Source organism: Lissotriton helveticus, chromosome 1_1, assembly GCF_964261635.1.
Source record: "Lissotriton helveticus chromosome 1_1, aLisHel1.1, whole genome shotgun sequence".
NCBI classification, from domain to species: Eukaryota; Metazoa; Chordata; class Amphibia; order Caudata; family Salamandridae; genus Lissotriton; species Lissotriton helveticus.
In genome coordinates this window covers 428,389,753-428,408,110 of record NC_136057.1, presented here as the reverse complement: position 1 = coordinate 428,408,110, position 18,358 = coordinate 428,389,753, and the positions used below count along the sequence as shown (strand labels likewise).

The 18,358-nt window shown below is 39.3% G+C and overlaps 1 protein-coding gene across 1 annotated transcript in view; it reads right to left on the bottom strand.

Moving 5' to 3' along the window:
• Positions 1-18,358, bottom strand: part of BICD1 (BICD cargo adaptor 1) — an 801,460-nt gene that overhangs the window by 45,731 nt on the left and 737,371 nt on the right. The window contains exon 8 of the mRNA XM_078673795.1: positions 16,452-16,537. Within this exon, the coding sequence (XP_078529921.1) occupies positions 16,452-16,537 (86 nt within the window). The remainder of the gene's footprint in view (positions 1-16,451; positions 16,538-18,358) is intronic.

Here is an 18,358-nt window from a genome sequence, read left to right as displayed (position 1 = left end):
CAGTTGTAAGAATTAGTAAGTAGTTCCGTGGCTTTAACGGTGATGGTTTATGAAGAATTTATGGAGCCGCGCTGCACCAGTAATACTTGGTAGCAGAGCATTGGTAGCTACAGGTTGACTAGGATATATGATGTATAGAATAGTATATATAGAATTTTGATGTACATAATTTTTGGACTAACATTTGTTGAGTTCGTATTACGGTATATGTAGTCTTGAAAAGAGTTCCGGAACGTGTGGGAAGCTGGTTACTCTGTCTGCAGGCAGAGGAAGTGTGGCAAGTGAAGTCACACATCGCGTAGCCTGTTTCAAAGTGATGACATCATCGTATGTTACAAATTTAGGGACCTCTATGTGTAATAGTGGTGAATGTGTAGCAAGAGCAACCTGTGAAATCTTGGGTCTGAGCACAGGGATTGTTAAGAAACCTGCATAAAACTCTACCCGGAGAGAGTAATAAAGTTCAACCTAAGCTTGAGAGAAGGGTAAGGTAGAGGGAAGTGTTACTTTATCGGCAAAAGTAAAAATTCTGTGGTAGAGAAGAGGTAAGCGCTGTCTACTGGAAATACATAATTCTTGTGTGATTGAAGAACTATCACTTTGGTTTTAGCGAAACAGACCAATGGAGTTGTTTTATGTAGTTACTAACTGATTTTACTGTATAAAGGTCTCAATACCGTGTACAGACAAATTTTGTAAAGGAGGGGTCAGTTGAAGCTGCAGAAGCCGGAGCAGGGCTGATGTCAAAAGTGTCCCACAGGGATTGGTCCACGTGACCAAGACGGAGGAAGGGCTGATTGGTGCATCAGCAAAAAGCAGCAAAATAATTGGTTGAGCACTAATGAAACGTATCTTGTTCTAATTTTGGTGCGTTAGTGTGAACCGCACTGTGATAGGCTGGTGTTACGAAGCAGTTTAAGGGAGAGTATGCAAACTTTTGAAAATTAGGAGAGTAATAACAAAATGGGATTCTATTACGGAATGGAGAAAGAGAAACCTTCATGGTTTAAAAAATTTAAAAATGTATTAAAAAAAGACAAAGTAATTGAAACTAGAGAGGGAAAAGTAATTCCTCCGCCAAGAACGCCAGCATCATATATGATGACAAAATATGGCTACCATACAGGTATATGGTTAGAAAATTGGGCAAGATATACCAAAAATGATGCTGCGTTAGCTTTCCCAGAAGAAGGATCTTTTAGTCTTGCGGTATTAAGAAATCTGAGAGACAAAATGACGAAGCTTGAACCGAGACCTAGACCAACACAGTTTGAAGCTTTTGCTGAGTGGGAAGATGAAATGCATGATTTAGAGCAAGAAAGGTTCGAAGATTACTTAGTGCCAAGAAATGGAGGTCGTAGATTTTGGAGAGAAAAACTTGAAACTAGAATGTGAAGATGGAGAGATGCAAACATGTGTGATGGAATGTATACAGTTAGGTTGTAAGATGAGGAGAAGGGGCGGAAATGTACAGAAAAAAGAAATAATATAGAAACGGGAAAAAGGAGTTATGAGGATTGAGGATCCAAGGATGCAGTATCGGAAGAAATCCTAAATAGGAGACCACCGCCCTACCAAGCAAACTCTATGGGTACAACTCCAAGTGCACCAGAGCTAGAGGATAGATTATCGGAAACTCCAAAACGATTTTCAAATTTCAGAGATCTCCCAGAGAGAGTAGAAATGAGATATGAACCGGATGCTCCATTAATTGGGACAAGATATACAGGGACACCTAAACAGGGACGTGAAATGGAGAGTATGGGAAATAGAGTAAAGCAACAAATTGAAGCACAACAGATTACTGCTGAGTATATACGTTCGACGAATGAATTAACAGAAAAGATACAGGAGCTTACTAAAAATATAGAAGCTGTAACTGTTCCGGTAACAATAGGTCCAGTAATTCCAGTGTTCGAAAACCAGAAAATAAAAGAGCCATCTTTAACTATTCCTTTAAATCAGACTTTACAAAAAGTAAAAGAAAAAGTTTATCCAGATTTTTCAGGAATTAAACGTACTAACCAAAGGACACTGCCAGATTTTACTTTTAATCAGAGTCTTCCATATAAATACCCATCAGGAGCAGAATCAGGTTCTGTAACTCCCGAGAAAAGTGTAGAGAAAATCAATTTAACTAAAACTCCAGTAGGACCAACTGACCAAGAACTAAGTGATTGGATAAAGACCTTACAATTAAAAGAGACTGAGTCAAAATTGCCAGATGTAGCCAGATTAAAGGTTGATATGGAACAACTAATAATTGGAACAATTGGTACAGATAGATTGAAAAATTATCAGGATGACAAGATTATATTCATGTGTAAAAGTATTACATGGAAAACAAAAAGCATGCATGAAAGGTTTGAAAGTTTAGCAAGTGAAATGGATGTGGATTTCACAAAATACAACATTTTCCAGAAACCGCATAGAGTGGATTTTACTGACAAAGCTATAGAAAACATGAATACAGCAGGAAGAATTACTCAGATAAAAGAATTAATTGTGTTATTGAGAAAATGGGGAGACATGGATAAATGGAAAATTATTTGTTCAAAGAAAAGAGAGGAAAACAGTAATAAATCCACATTAGCATTCCCAGTAAGAGAAAAGGAAGAAGTGGTGAAAGAATTTCCTATGAGAGAGATACCGGGAGGAGGATATGTACATGTACCTTGGAGCAGATAAGATATTTTATCATTCACAAACGATTTTCTCCGACTGAGAGAGAAACCAGTTGAATGGTATAGACAAGTAGATCGATTTGTAAAGGTTTCAAAAGTCTTATGGGAAGATTTAGATGGGTTATTTGACATAGTAGTACCGGCAGATTTATGGACAAAATGTAAGACTACAGTGGATTGGCCAAAAGAAAAATATCCACGAGATAAAGTGGATTGGCCAAAAGAAAAATATCCACGAGATAAAGTGACAGGTGCTCCTGGACCTGAAGTAATGCAAAAGATCAAGTAATAGTGTTTTTGAAAAATAAACTTCCACCAAAGGAGACAGATTGGGTAAAAATAGACAGGACAATACAAGAGGCTAAAGAGTCAGTTCATGCCTTCTATGAAAGACTGTTATTGGTATTTAAACAGTACAGTGGTTACGAGGAATTAAGCGAAAAGGATATGAGTCACTTTGTATGTCGTTTTGTGTTTGGACTGAGACCAGAAATAGGGGACATGATTAAGCATAATTTGATGGGATGGCAGTCATGTTTAGTGGACGAAGTCCTGAGACATGCAAAATATTGTAGTGATGAAATTGAAGTTAAACAGAGAAAACTCAAAGGGAAAACAATGTGGACACAGGTAAAGGTTGCCGAACAAGCAGCTCAGTTAGAAAATAAGAAGGCAGAAGGTCATCAAAATAAAGTGAAAGGGAATCCTAGCAAACCAAAGTTAACGGGAAATATAGAAGAATTAAAAAAGAAATATCCATGTCATAATTGCGGCAGGTTGGGGCATTGGAAGAAAGAGTGTAAGTATCCACCAAAAGTACATCATTGAATCCACAGGTGCAGAGTGAGATAATTCAGCAACCATGGCCATAGCAGCAGGTAGTTAATCCACAGTGTCAGGTGCCACAACCTCCACTTCCTCACAATGTAAATCTACAGAGATACAGTACAGAGACAGGATTCTGCGCAGGAGACAAGGTAACAAGAAATAACTGAGTGCATGTAAGTCCGCAATATTGGCTGAAAGAGGACGGAAGCGAATCGGATGATAGTTTCTGACGGTGCCTGAGAGAGGGAGAAGAGTGCGTGCTTGGCGCTACTCTGGAGGTAGATCAGTCTGGTCCATATGTGAATGGAAAAGTGAATGATGTAGATATAACTTTCCTAGTAGACACAGGTGCTACCCGTTCTACTGTTAGATCAGTGGAGATTCAAAATCTTCCTCTCTCTGGTGAACATATACAAGTGGTAGGTGTAGCAAATCAGCAGATTAAAACGTCTTTAACAAAACCAATTGAGATTGAAATTGGAAATTTCAAAGACATGCATCAATTTGTTGTGTGTCACAGTAGTCTTGTAAATCTCATTGGAACAGACATACTGGGGTCGATTCCGATCCGGTAAAATGCGCTCCGAATGGTCGTACGGAGCGTTTTTTCCCCGTACGAATTGTACCCCTAAACGTCCCGTACGTACGACGAAGTACGATCCGTACCAGGAGCCGAACTCCGTACGAGTCGTACAGGACTCCGTACGACTCAAATCTCCGTACGAGTCTCACTCGGAACCCGCTGTACACGACATCACTACTGTTCGCGGCTGGTTTTTCCGACCCAGCAAGTACGATTCGTGTCGGGTACGCACCGTACGACCCTTTTCCTACGGGAGCCGAAAACAGTCGTAAACGCAGAGTTCGCGCCGAAACAGGTACGGAACGCCCCCCCGGATACGGCACGTACCCCCCATGATCACAGGGGTACGCGACGTACCCCTGTGATCATGCGGGGTACGTGCCGTACACCCAGCGTACATGGGGTACGCACCGTACCCCATGTACGGTGGGTGTACGGCACGTACCCCATGTACGCTGGGTGTACGGCACGTACCCCGCATGATCACAGGGGTACGGCGCGTACCCCTGCGATCATGGGGGGTACGCGCCGTACGGTGTGTAGGTGATCGTGCACTTTTCCGTACGAATCGACGTGTACCGTACGAATCGCGCCCAGGTCGGACGATCGGGATCGGAATCGTCCGGTCGTACGGCGTCCGTACGAGTCGTACGGAAACGGCTCCGGATACGAATCGTACGGACGGGGATTTTACCGGATCGGAATCGACCCCACTGTGTAAAATGAACTGTGCCATTCATTGTTCACCAGATGGCATAGAGCTTCAAACTCCAGATGAGGATAGTCTGTATAAAATGACAATGACTCTAATTGAGGCAGAAAATAATGAAATGTTCCCTGTGTTTGAACGACAAAGAATACCAGAAGAATTGAAAGAGGTAGTCATAGATCACGTGTGGATTTTACAGGAGAAGATATTGGTTTGATGAAAAATGTAGATCCTGTAAAAGTTTCTGCAAAACAAGGAGTAAGTTATCCAAATATTCCTCAATACAAAATGACAGCTGAGATAATTGAAGGAATAACGCCATTGATAGAGAAAATGATTGAGCAAAGGATTTTGAGAGAAATAGAAAGCAGTCCTTGTAATTCATCGATAATGGGATTGAAAAAGCCAAATGGAACGTTCAGAATAGTGCAGGACCTGAGAAAGGTAAACAAAATAGTTGTTCCATGTTGTCCGATTGTGCCAAACCCAGCAGTAATTTTGAACCAAATTCCACATGATGCAGAATGGTATACAGTCATTGATCTATGTAATGCGTTCTTCACTGTTCCATTACATCCTGAAAGCCAGCCACTTATTGCGTTCCAATTCAAGAATCGTATTTTAGCATGGTGTCGAATTCCTCAGGAGTACACTGAAAGTCCCTCAATCTTTAATCAAATATTAAAGAAATCATTAGAATATATAAGTCTACCTGGAGAATCAATTCTAGTCCAGTATATGGACGACCTGTTGTTGGCATAAAAAACAAAAGAAGCATGTGTTACAGGCACTGTTACCCTGTTAAATCATCTGGCAAATGAAGGACAAAGTGTCACCGTCAAAATTACAGTTTTGTCAAAAGGAAGTACAATATTTGGGACACAAGATTGCAAAGGTAATCAGACGGGTTACTTTGGAAAGGATCAAAACGATACAGGGAATGAAACCTCCAAAAACACAGAGACAGGTGAGAATGTTTCTTGGAATGGTCGGATATTGTCGACAATGGATTAGTGGGTTTTCACTAATACCAAAACCTTTACAGAGATTGACAAAAGCAGATGTAAAAGACACAATAACTCTGAATAAGGCAGAACTGGAAGCATTCGAGCAGTTAAAAACAAGTCTATGTGAAGCACCAGCTTTGGGAATGCCAGATTATGAAAAAGAGTTTGAGTTATATTGCAGTGAAAGGGAAGGATGTGCTTTGTCAGTTTTAATACAGAGACATGGAAAACTGAGAAAACCAATTGCATACATTTCTTCTGTTTTGGATCCCGTTGAAAGGGCCTTGCCGGGATGTTTAAAAGCAGTGGCTGCTACAAGCATGAGTATCGAACAAAGTGAAGGTATAGTGATGGGATTTCCGTTGAGAGTATATGTACCTCACTCGGTGGAGATTCTCCTCACAAGAAGTAAGACGCAGTATCTTACCAATAACAGAATGACAAAATACGAGAAGACAATTCTAGGTACAGACGACAATGTTACAATTTCAATATGCGTAAATATAAATCCATCTACATTATTACCTGATGCCATGAATGTGGAAGTTAGAGATGAAGTGGATCATAAATGTCTGGATGTACTAGAATATTGCACAAAACCAAGGTCTGATATCAAAGATGTACCTTTACCTGAATCCGACTACGTGATGTTTGTGGATGGATCATGTCTGAGAACAGATGAGGGTGTATTGAGTGCTGCATATGCTGTTTGTACAGTAGCAGATGTCTTGGAAGCATCTTGTCTGAAAGGAATTCGTGCAGCTCAAATTGCTGAATTAATTGCTTTGATTCGAGCATGTGAAAAGAAATCAGGATCACCATAGTGACTGACAGTCAGTATGGATTTGGGGTTGTCCATGATTATGGTCAACTGTGGTCCCAAAGAGGTTATATGACTGCGGCAGGATCCCCCATCAGAAATGCTGAATTTGTGAAAATGTTGATTGATGCCATACAATGGCCTGATAAATTAGCAGTAGTAAAATGTGCTGTCCATAAGAAGGGAGATTATTACATTACGAGAGGCAACAAATATGTTGATTCAATTGCAAAATACTGTGCTAAAAATCAAGCATCCATTAATCGGGATAGACAAATGGAACATGTTTCAAGTCCTTTGATGTTAACAACTGTAGTAGAGACGTGGCAGGAGGTAAAACAAATGCAGGCAGAAGCTAGTGAAGAAGAAAAGGATAACTGGTTAAAGGCAGGATGTAGACAAAGAGAAGAGGATGAAATCTGGGTATACAAAGATAAGAGACCAGAAATGCCAGATAACATGATTTCAAATATGGCCCGAATGTATCATGGTCAAGCCCATATAGGAAGAGACGCAATGATCAGGCTGTTTAGACAGACATGGTACAATCCAAAGTTTAGGATGATTGCTGAGAGCCTTTACCAGAGATGCCTTGTATGTCAACAACTGAATCCAAGAAGAAAAACTGTTGTGAGTTTGGGAACCATAGGACAGAAGGGGGGAACAGTCACTAGAATGCAATTGGATTTCATCAAGCTTTCTCCATGTAACAGACTTGGGTAAGTGCTCGTAATTATTTGTCTATTCTCATGATGGGTTGAAGCATTCACCACTAGGAGAAACAATGGAGTAACTGTCGCCAAACTCCTGTTACGAGAGATAATACCACGCTACGGTTTCCCAGTAACTATTGAAACAGATCGTGGAAGCCACTTCCACAATGAATTAATGCAAATGATTTGTGAAGCACTGGACATTACTTAAAAAGTGCACTGTGCTTACAGACCAGAAGCCTCAGGGGTGGTTGAACAAGTAAATGGAACAATAAAAAACAGAATTGCCAAAATGTGTCTGGCCACAGGACTGAAATGGCCCGATGCCTTTCCATTTGTTCTAACGACCCTGAGGAGTACTCTCGACAAGAGGACAGGATTAAGCCCACATGAGATTTTGATGGGAAGAGTAATGAGACAAGCATTTGTACCAGTTGATAAACTGTTGAGCATAAATTATGATATCATACTGGTTTACTGCAAAAATCTGTCTGACGTAGTAACTTCTGTGTTCCATCAGGTGGGAACTGAGTCACAAACAAAAGAAAAACATCCAGCTCATGATCTAGTATCGGGAGATTGGGTACGGATAAAAGTTCACAGGAGAAGAAATTGTTTGGTGCCTCGATGGCAGAAACCACAACAAGTCATTCTTGTTAGTACCACTGCAGTTAAGTGTGTTGGACTCAAAAGATGGGTGCATGCTAGTCACACTATTCGTGTGCCAGAGCCTGAAAATATACAAGAGGAGAGTGAAAGCACCACTGATTCAGATATTCAAGGTGAACCAGAACAAGATCCAGATACTGAAGCTTGACCTGTTTGTCGACATCTGGAGATATCAGATACTAGCTCTGCATCAGAAGGAGAAAATGAAATTGTTGAAGTACCAAATATTGAAGATCGACCGGTAAGTCGAGATTTAGTAGAAACTAATACCAGCAAGGACACTGAGCTGAAAAGGAAGCTGGTAATTTGAGAGATACTGAAGGACAGTTTAAAAGCTCTGAAAGCAGGAACCCGAAACCTCGAAACTGGTTAAAAGGAAATAACTTACGATGAGGATGAGCTTCCAGGTACCAGCTATGGAGAAGTTCCTAACAGAGTGAAAAAAACAATCACACAAAGACAATCAAAATTCCGGAAAAGAATCAGATCCTGTGAAATTCATTATAAATGAAACTATAGAAAGGTCTGAGACAGAGACTGATGACAGTGATGATGAAACTGAATGAAACTGAATTAATGAGAAGTTCAAGAAAATGAACTTGGAGAGTAGAACAAAACACTATTGAACCTGAAATAAAGAGAGTAAGAAAAGGAGATAATTGGCCTAAAGAAATTGATGGACTAAAAATGTAACTGGTTAACAAAGCAAAGGTCCAAGAGGATCAAGTAAATGAAATAACCTGTCAAAAGGAATTGTTGGGAAAGAAAATAGAAGTTGTACAAAGGCCAAAAAGAGTAAGAAGCCCAAATACAAAAATACAAATCACCTGAGTGGACCTACATGGTATTACCTCCAATAAGGGAAGTAAACAGCAGCCAAGAAAACTTGTATAGCCACGGTGTTGAAAAAGAAAGTGAGTACGCAGTATCATAAAGAAAGTGCAAAGAAATTTCTAAATGTCAGAGTGAAAAGAAAGGGATATATATATATATATATATATATATATATATATATATATATATATATATATATATATATATATATATATATATATCCAAACGAAAGTTGTAATTGAATTTGAAAGAACATTGTAAGTGAAATAAGGTTGTAAAAAGACAATTGAAGGCACAAAGCTTGTAATATTTGCTGTGTAAAAAAAAATGGCTACTAATGAAATAACTAAGTCAAAATGTTAAATTTTTAGAAAATGGTGTAGAATGTGGTTAATTTGTACTGGAATATTAATCTTGATATGGTCAATTCTTGCTATTTTTATTCATTTTACTCCTGACATTGAAAAACTGAAAGCAAATGAGAGTCTGAAAGATAAAAATAATGAATTGAAAAATGAGAAATTACATGTACATAGGCCTGAAATCCATCAAGATAATTCTGTAAGTGACTTCTCTAGGAATACTTTCTCAAGATTGTAGTCTGAATATGTGGGAACAATGGATGTCAGCGATTGTTACTTCTGTGTAAAATTGCCTGCATCTGTGTCAAAGGGTGTAACCTACCACCATTTACCATTGACATATTGTGTGACCTGTAGTGTTATAACAAGTCTAATTGATAGATCTGGGAAATTAGAATATTATTATTCTGATTCGGATGATGTACTTGCAAAATTGAAAATTGTAGCAGACTAAACAAAATTAAGCCTGCAAAGATTTTTGGTGAATATTTTTTGGAAACCCAAGAAAGGACTCACGATTATGCTTTTAGACATAATTTGACTTGTCAACTGAGAAATGAGGAAAAAGCTTTTTTGAATATGGTGGAAGAAAGGAGACAACAATATAAGAGACAAGAAAAAGTGAAACAAACTAAGTCTACCAAATGGGTATTTTCAGATGATAATATTGAAGGACATAATGTAAATGTTGCTATAAGTTTTGATACACCAATGTTATGGAAATTATGTATCCAAAGAGATAATACTGTGTATAACAACTATTTTGCGGGAGCAAGTCAATGTGAAGATACATATATTATCAAAGGGGGATGGGGATTTTAAGGTGGAAATGACCCAGTTTTTCCAGGTATATATTTTCTGTGTGGGAACAAAGCTTACTATAGATTACCTGACCACTGGTGTTATATTGGATTGGTCTTTCCCCCAAAAATTTCATGTTGACAGAGGTACGAATGGAATTCATAAAATAGGTAAACCTTTAAGTCGTCGTAAAAGAGAAAGTGTAATTGAAATAATAGGTGATGTTTTTGGAGAATTCATACCAGCAGTAGGCATATCATTTAATGCAAATCGAATAAGAAAATTGTCAACAATTGTAGATAAATTGCCAACTGACACAGCTGGAGGATTTTTGATGGTTAATACAGAAATGTTTGCTATGAGAAGTATGGTGATGCAAAATTGACTTGCTTTAGATATAATACTGGCAAAAGAGGGAGGAGTCTGCGAAATTTTAAAGGTCCAACACTGTTGCACCTATATCCCAGGCAAGAGTCAGAACATTGAGAAATATATTACGAATATTACCCAATTGCATAAAGAAATAGAACCGCTAGAAGTAGAAGGTGTGCTAGAAAACCTTGGTAGAAGTTTATCCGCAGTTAGAAATTGGTTTTATGAGATAAGTAGATCTATAATAGGTAAGATACTAATACCAGTGACCATGATCATAGTAGTGATTTTAGTTTTAAGACTAAGTTGTCAATGTTGACAGAGAAGAAACATTAAAAGAACTTTGAAGAAAAAGATTGAAGAAAACCAAAACAGGGAAAGAGAAAAGGGTGATATTGAGATGGAGCAATATAAAGAGAGGATTTATCAAGATACAAAGAAACTAGAAGAAACAGAATTATAATAAGTACTAATTAGAAGAATTTGAAACATGTTGAGTTAAAAATGTTCTAAATTTTGAGAGGTGTTTGGTGATAAAATCACCAAAGGCGGAAGTTGATGGAGCAAGGTGGAAATAAAAAAACAAAAAAACCCTAGTAAAATTAACTCTCCATAACAGTAATAAGTACTAAATGTGTGATTTTGAAATTAACCAACATAGAAAAAAGTGCATACACAAATATACGTGGGATACTAATTTGCATGGTTTTGCACAAGCATAATTTACTCATTTGTTGTATATTGTGTCATAAAGCGTACGGATATGTTATAGTCTAAAAAAGAAATGCATGAATGTGCTTTTGTCTGTTTACTTGTGCCATAAATCATGAAGATTGGTAAGTCAAATTACGCATATATGTCGCTTAAAGCTAAGTAAATACTAACCGGGTTATTATTAGAGAGGGGGAGGTAAACAGAAACGGCTTCATTTCGTAAATTTACACCTAATGGTGTTTGCTTCCGTGGTAGTTCCTAAATTGAGGCCCATGCGAGCAAAAGAAAATGGAGGCTGATTGAAATTCCGGGATGGCGGCAGAAGTGCGCAGGCGCCAGATCGGAGATGCAAGCTGCCTGTGACTGAGCAGTATGGGTCAAGGACAGCGTGGCCATTTTGTGGGGCCTAAGCCAAAAGAAAGCGAAGCCAATAGTTTGCCCGTGGGAAAAAAATGACAACTAACAATTTAAAGGACACTTCGAAGGAAGTACAACATTTAGACAATAGCACGCCAGTTGCGGCAACGTGATGGTGACTGTGCAAAAATTATAATAAAAGATGATGAGATGATGCTCATCCGACTCCAAATTGACCAATCACGGACATTTTAGAAATTAAGAGTTACGAATTTAGATAGATAAGTTAGTGAAAAAGGGTATAAAAGAGGACATTTGGGACATTTAAAAAAGCTTGCCTTTTGATTTGATCTTTGCACCCAGAGATGCTGTCGGTCTGCGCAATTTTTCCTTGAGGCGCAGGGACTTTGACATTTTTTTGAATGAGTGCAAAGTCCAGAGAGGGAGAGAGAGAGGCAGAGAGGTTCTTGTTTTGGGATTATTACATTCTATACTGATGTCTTCGCTTCTACATTTGGGTAATATGTCACTGTCTTATTTCTTTCAAACTGTCATGCTAATAAATGAATGTTATTGAAATTTAATTTTTCTTTCAGGATTTATTGCATAACTGAATTATTTCTAGTTTATTAAACGTAGTGAAGCTAGGAGATTGAAATTTCTAAAATAAAAATTAAATAAATGGAGAATAAAGCTGGACTTGATATTCCTTTTAGTTAACTTTTACTAGCAGATCTGAAATTATTTATGAATAGTGGAGTGATACTATTTTCCTTATATTAATGAAAACCATGGTATTTCAGAAATAAAACTGCAGTTGTAAATAATGTATAAAGTTGAGTTCAGGCACTCCACTATAGCACCGTGACTCCCTTTTTGAACCCATACCGAATCCTCGGAACAGAATAAATGTGTGTATGAATGGAAGGTTAGAATGATGGGCCCAGTTGTAAGAATTAGTAAGTAGTACCGTGGCTTCAAAGGTGAGGGTTTATGAAGAACTTTTGGAGCCGCGCTGCACCACACTTACATACCAATTGACAGACCATACAACCATTCACACACCTACTCACTCAACCATAGAGCCGCTCATACACCCACTCACTCACTTATAGTGGCACTGACATAGCCACTCGCTCACCCATAATGCTACTAACACAACCAGTCACTCACCCATACAACAACTCATAAAGCCACACACTCACTCATTCAGATACTCATGCACCCACTTCAACTATAAAATCACTCACAGTCATTCACTCATTATTTGAACCTCTGAAAACAGCCATACACTCACCCATACAACTACTCATACACCCACTCACACTCCCATACAACTACTTACATACACATTCACACATCTATACAACCATGTACACACCAGCAAACTCACCTATACAAACATTAACACAGACACTGACTCTCAAACAGCCAAACACCTATACAGCCAATCATAGTGCCACTCACCCACCCATATAGACACTCTCATACAGCCTCTCACACAGCCACTCACTTAATGATTCAGCCACTCACACACCCACTCACCCACCCAATCAACCACTTACATAGCCACTCATCCACTCATACAGCCTCTCACACACCCACTCACTCACCCATACAGCCACACACACACCCACCCCCTCACCTATACAGAAACTCACACAACCACTTTTTCACCCATGCACACACTCACACACCTAGTCACACATCCATATAGTCACTCACACACAGATTCAGACAGTCTCACAGGTGCCCAGATGTCATATGTTAGAAATAGTATCTCTCATTAGTAGTACAGAAAGAATAGTGATTTAACTTTTACAGTAGTTGGCTACTATATATTTTTTTAGTGCCAGAAATATTTACCAAACACTTACATGCACTGGATAATGTCATCAGTGATGTCATCAGTGATGTCACTGACCCTGTCACGAGTGATATAATATGTGAGGTCCTAAGCAGGCGGAAGTCATAGTTAGCTCAGGTAACTATAACTGCTAAATTTCAATTGTTTTATACAAGTGAAATGTGATCCTAACCATAACTTCCTATAACCTTTGAGTTTTTTTCAGTGACATTTTAAGCTTTTTTAAATTCTATTTCCTAACTATAATGTAACTGTAACCTCAGGGGTTTTCAATTAATTTCTTAGTTTTTTTAATTCAATTTCCTACATAAGATTGGGAACTATCCAGAGTTCTCTTCTTCTTTTTTGCATATATATGCAGCACTCTGTGCCTGAAAGGGTGTTGTATTTTCAGGGAATATATGTACATATACATATTGAGAGATGGAATGAAAAGGGTTGTGCTTTGGGGTACTGTACAAATAGTGATGTGATTGACCTACATGGCTCTCCTCCCACTTTCTATGTATGGTAGCTTATGAACTGTTGATAAAAAGAATTACTTTGTTGAAAATGTGAGAGAGTTCAATCAAGTGGCAATCATCCAGTAATGACTGACATATGAACACTCCCAATAACTCTACACTTCTAATGGCATCAGAAATGTTGCTTTAAGGGGGGTCTTTGTGGTGTTATATCCTGTAAAAAATGCATTCTGTGGTAAATCATTGGGTACAATTTCTCTCAGTCGGTTACGGTGAGGTCTTTGTGAGTTTTCACCTGAATTTTAAAATACACTCACAGACAAAAACTCTCTCTCTCTCTCTCCACCCCCACAATCCACACTTCTCTACCTCTCCACTGCCTCCTAAGCCCCCATCATTAATGCAGGCCATATAATGTCTTTTAACTAGATAGCCAGCGTGATTATTAAAAAATCTGAAGGTCAACCCTGCCATAATTCAAACGAAGATAAACCCCTGTCTAATGCTCTATTGAATAAAAACATAATCACCCTCAGAGACCCAGAAACAAGTAGGACCTGTTGGTAGAGGTCTGTAATGTAAAAGCAGAGGTGAAAGAGATTGGGACACAAGGGAGTTTATAAAGTCCATGAACATGTCACTTCACACCTGCGTTCAAGGCCTACCATATTGATTCAATCACATCAGGGCATATTATCAAGCAGGGCGTTGAAATTATCACCGTTTTAGCGGCAGAAAAATGCAGCTAAAGCAGCAATAATGGGCTTGATAATATGCCGTGGAGAATTCCAATAGAAGTCCATGTTCACACCAGAACATGGGTTTCTATTGGAATTCACAAGGCCATATTATCAAGCCCATTATCCCGTTTTCTGCCGCTAAAAAGGCGATAAGTTTTAACGCCCTGCTTGATAATATGCCCCATGATGTTTTACAATAAGGAAGCGTACACATATTTTTATTGGTATTAAGCATTAAATAGTTTCCTTGCACAATTATCAACTGAGGTCATTTCAGTTTTGATTTTCTATATGCATAGATTTTCCATCACAATGTTGATCTGCTCCCTACACTAAACAAAACATTTGTTTTCATATAACAACAAATAATTTGATTGTTAGAAATTAGAACTCGTTTATGTTATAGAAGGACATAAATACATAAATATAAATCAACCTGGTGTCAGGCAGGTCAACAAGGGGGAAGGCAAGCAGGAGTAAATGGAAAGGTGAATGGAAAGCGAAGAAAGAGGAGGGGCAGAATTCAGGATGGAAGTGCAAGAGTATGATGAGCAGATTGTGTGGAATGACAAGGTGCAGAGGTGAAAACTGTTGATGTAGCTACTTCAACCTGCTTCTTTGGTTGTTCATTAGATGGCAATGTACATTTTATAATGGCAGTGTTGGGTTTTCGTATGTCGGATTTGCTTTTTTTTAAAAAAGATATTAAAAGTAGAAAAAAGGTAGTAGGACTTTTCCATTGATGTGAATATGTTGTGTCAGGAGGTTAAGTTCCCTAAGAGACACCAAACCAGGAAATTGTTATGGGAATATCCTGTCTGTCAAAAATGGTACAATTAACTTTAGAAAACATAATTCTATTTAAAAAAAAGTCATGAGTGATATCTATAAAAATAAAGTAACATAAAGAAAATGAAGATCCATTTGTATTTTTTGGAGCTGGTGTAGTTAATTAAAAGCTGACTTTGTTATTAAGGCATTAAACTCAATGGCAACAGGCTACTTTTAACATGGTGACGAGAATTATGAGCACCCAATTATCTGTGTCTTAGGACCCCATTACAATGCCATGTGGAGGAACGTCTGACAGGCATTGTGTCGGAAAGGGGACTACCTGACAAGTCAGGCCCGCTTCCCAACTTAGGATGCAACCGTCTTCACGGCAGTCCGAAAGTGTATATTTCCTATTGCAACTTGTGCTGCGGGCTGCCACACAAGCCGAAATAGGAAAATTACACTTCTATGCAACATGTGGCATGCACCGCAGGTGCCCCCCCAGCTTCACAGAGGATGCTGCAGGGACATAGGAGCCTTGCTAGGGGCATCCAAACTCTGTTTCAGACAGCGTGGCTGTCTGAAACGTGCATCTTAATCCCCATGGCGGTGTCTGAGCAGGCACCACCTCTATTTTCCCCTGCAGCCATCGGTCGGACCACCAGTATCATAATATGTCAGTCGGATTGATGCCTCAGATGTAGGGTGGACTGCCACGACGAGCTGTCAGATGGCCTTCCCCCCAACATTGTAACGTGGCCCTTAGTCTTCAAAAATGACCACCTCTTATTTGAACATGTGTTTTTAAAATAAATCTAGCAGAGATAAGATAAGATATGCTCATTTATATTAAGGCTTATGTATTGTCCAATCAATCAATGTATCATTGGAAGTATTTGAAGTGGCATAACCTGCTGACATCTGAACACATTGTAACCTACCCCAAGACAGGATGTCATGAGCCTTCCGTTCTCCTGCAGTCTTTGTGTAGAGGTAGCTGTCATAAGGAGTTCTGGCATGCAGAAGGAGATGGGTGGGAGCTGGTTGGAGGACCATGGAGCTGGCATGTAGAAGGGGATGGGTGGGTGCTGATGGCAGGGTCACAGAGCTATCATGCAGGAAAGAGTAAAAAGAAGAGTCAACTGAACATTACCTGATGGCCGGGAAGTCTGGCCACTGGGCTAGTTGTGAGAAGTGTGGCGGTACGGAGGCAGCAGGCTGCTGACAATCTACGAGAGACTGATACATTAGACATATACGGTATACAGAGTGATGACAGAGAAAGCAGTCAGTCATAAGCAGACACAACAGATCACTGGGGGACGCAGTGAGCAAAAGCTAATAAGTTCACAGAGGCTACACTGACACAGTTTATCCTTTCACAGTAGGAAGCCCTGTCAATGCTCTTCATTTGGGGAACAAACTCATACAGGTAAGTAGGTTGTATAGTTCAAATACTACTTCCACTGAGCTATGGAACTCCTTCATGAGTATACAAAGAAATGGACACGCTTGTATTTGTTGACTCAGCCAAATTCCATATAGGCCCTGGGAGAACAAACACATATGTGTAAATTACTTACTTATTCAATGAAAGGAAATACATTGTGAAATGTGTCCACAATTTTAACGGCGGGCTCCTAGCTCTGCACCTCACACTAGTTCCATCAAATCCTGGTCCTGCGCAATACTGCCCAGCACCAGCCATTGGTTGATGCCTCTGTGCTCCAGATCCAAACAGATTACTACAAGTGGGGTTGCACCAGGCAGTGAAGTCCAGTAGACTGTAAGTAGTATAAAAAACCCTTTATTTCAAATTTTGTTCTTTCATATGGATAAGCAACGCTCAGCCAACACGTTTCATTCCCTCAATGTGGAACTTCATTAGGGCTTATAGGGTCATCAAATGATATCCCAAAATGAACTGTCCCATTAAGAATGTTCCATTAAGAATGTTCACCAGTGTATTGCGCTGGAAGCCCTTGGAGTAATAGGCATAATAAAGCCTGCATGTTGTGAACCGCCAAGACGTTCGTCCGGTCTGACTCCAAAGTTGATTCATTGCCTGGCACAACCCCACTTGTAGTAAATTGTGGGATGTGTCACTGAGCTATTGTTGTTCAATACATATGTGAACCTAGTTGTGTCACTTTATTACATCAAAATGAATGCATGCTCCCATTCATACTGAGTAGCTTCACATTACAAGAAACTAATTACTTATGTCTGGCCATTTTCTCATGTCAGATTTCTATACAGGGGACTGTACTGTATTGTCAGTGCATTATTGATAATTACAAATCATTCATTTGTTCACAGATAAAGGAGACAAGTTAGAAAATTGAGTTCAATTCATGGCATTTGTAAAGTGTACAGCTGCTTCCAAGGAGGCATCCCGGCGCTAGCGGAGAACTCTGAAGGAGTGGAGGAAGAAGCTGCCTATCTAGATCCCAGCTAGACAGGTGTCAAAAGCAGGGTTTTGAGGCTATATCTGAAAATGTATTCCGAGAGACAGCACCACATGCTGAGTGGCAATGAGTTCCACAGTTTAGAGGCAAGGTAGGTAAAGGATGCACCATCTCTTCTGGCTTTGTGTATGTGCGGAAATTGAAGCAATTTGAGATTATTAGATCTGATCGATCTAGAATGGAGAGAAGGCCTGAATCATGACCTTTGTGAGTGACTGCCCTGTAGCCCAAGGTTAGTGCCTTAAATTGGATTTGCTTGTTGATAGGAAGCCAGTAAAACCCTACAATACACACAATATATTAGCAAATTAAACGTAGCCAGTTTCCAAATGTGCATCACCCAAATTCTTTTTAATCCTGCAAGTTGTAGATGCAGATGCTACAAACATAACACTGGAGCTTGTCATTAAGCTACTCGTATCTTTAAGATTGTTTACTCTATGTCGTCCGGAAAGGCTCCAAATGGCATTTGATTCATCCAAATTCGAGCCAGGACTCGCCGTTCGGACCGACTCGGACACGTTTACCAATGAGAATGAGATATTATAATGGCTGGAAAGCATTAGAACTGTCTGACTTCGTTCCAAAAGGC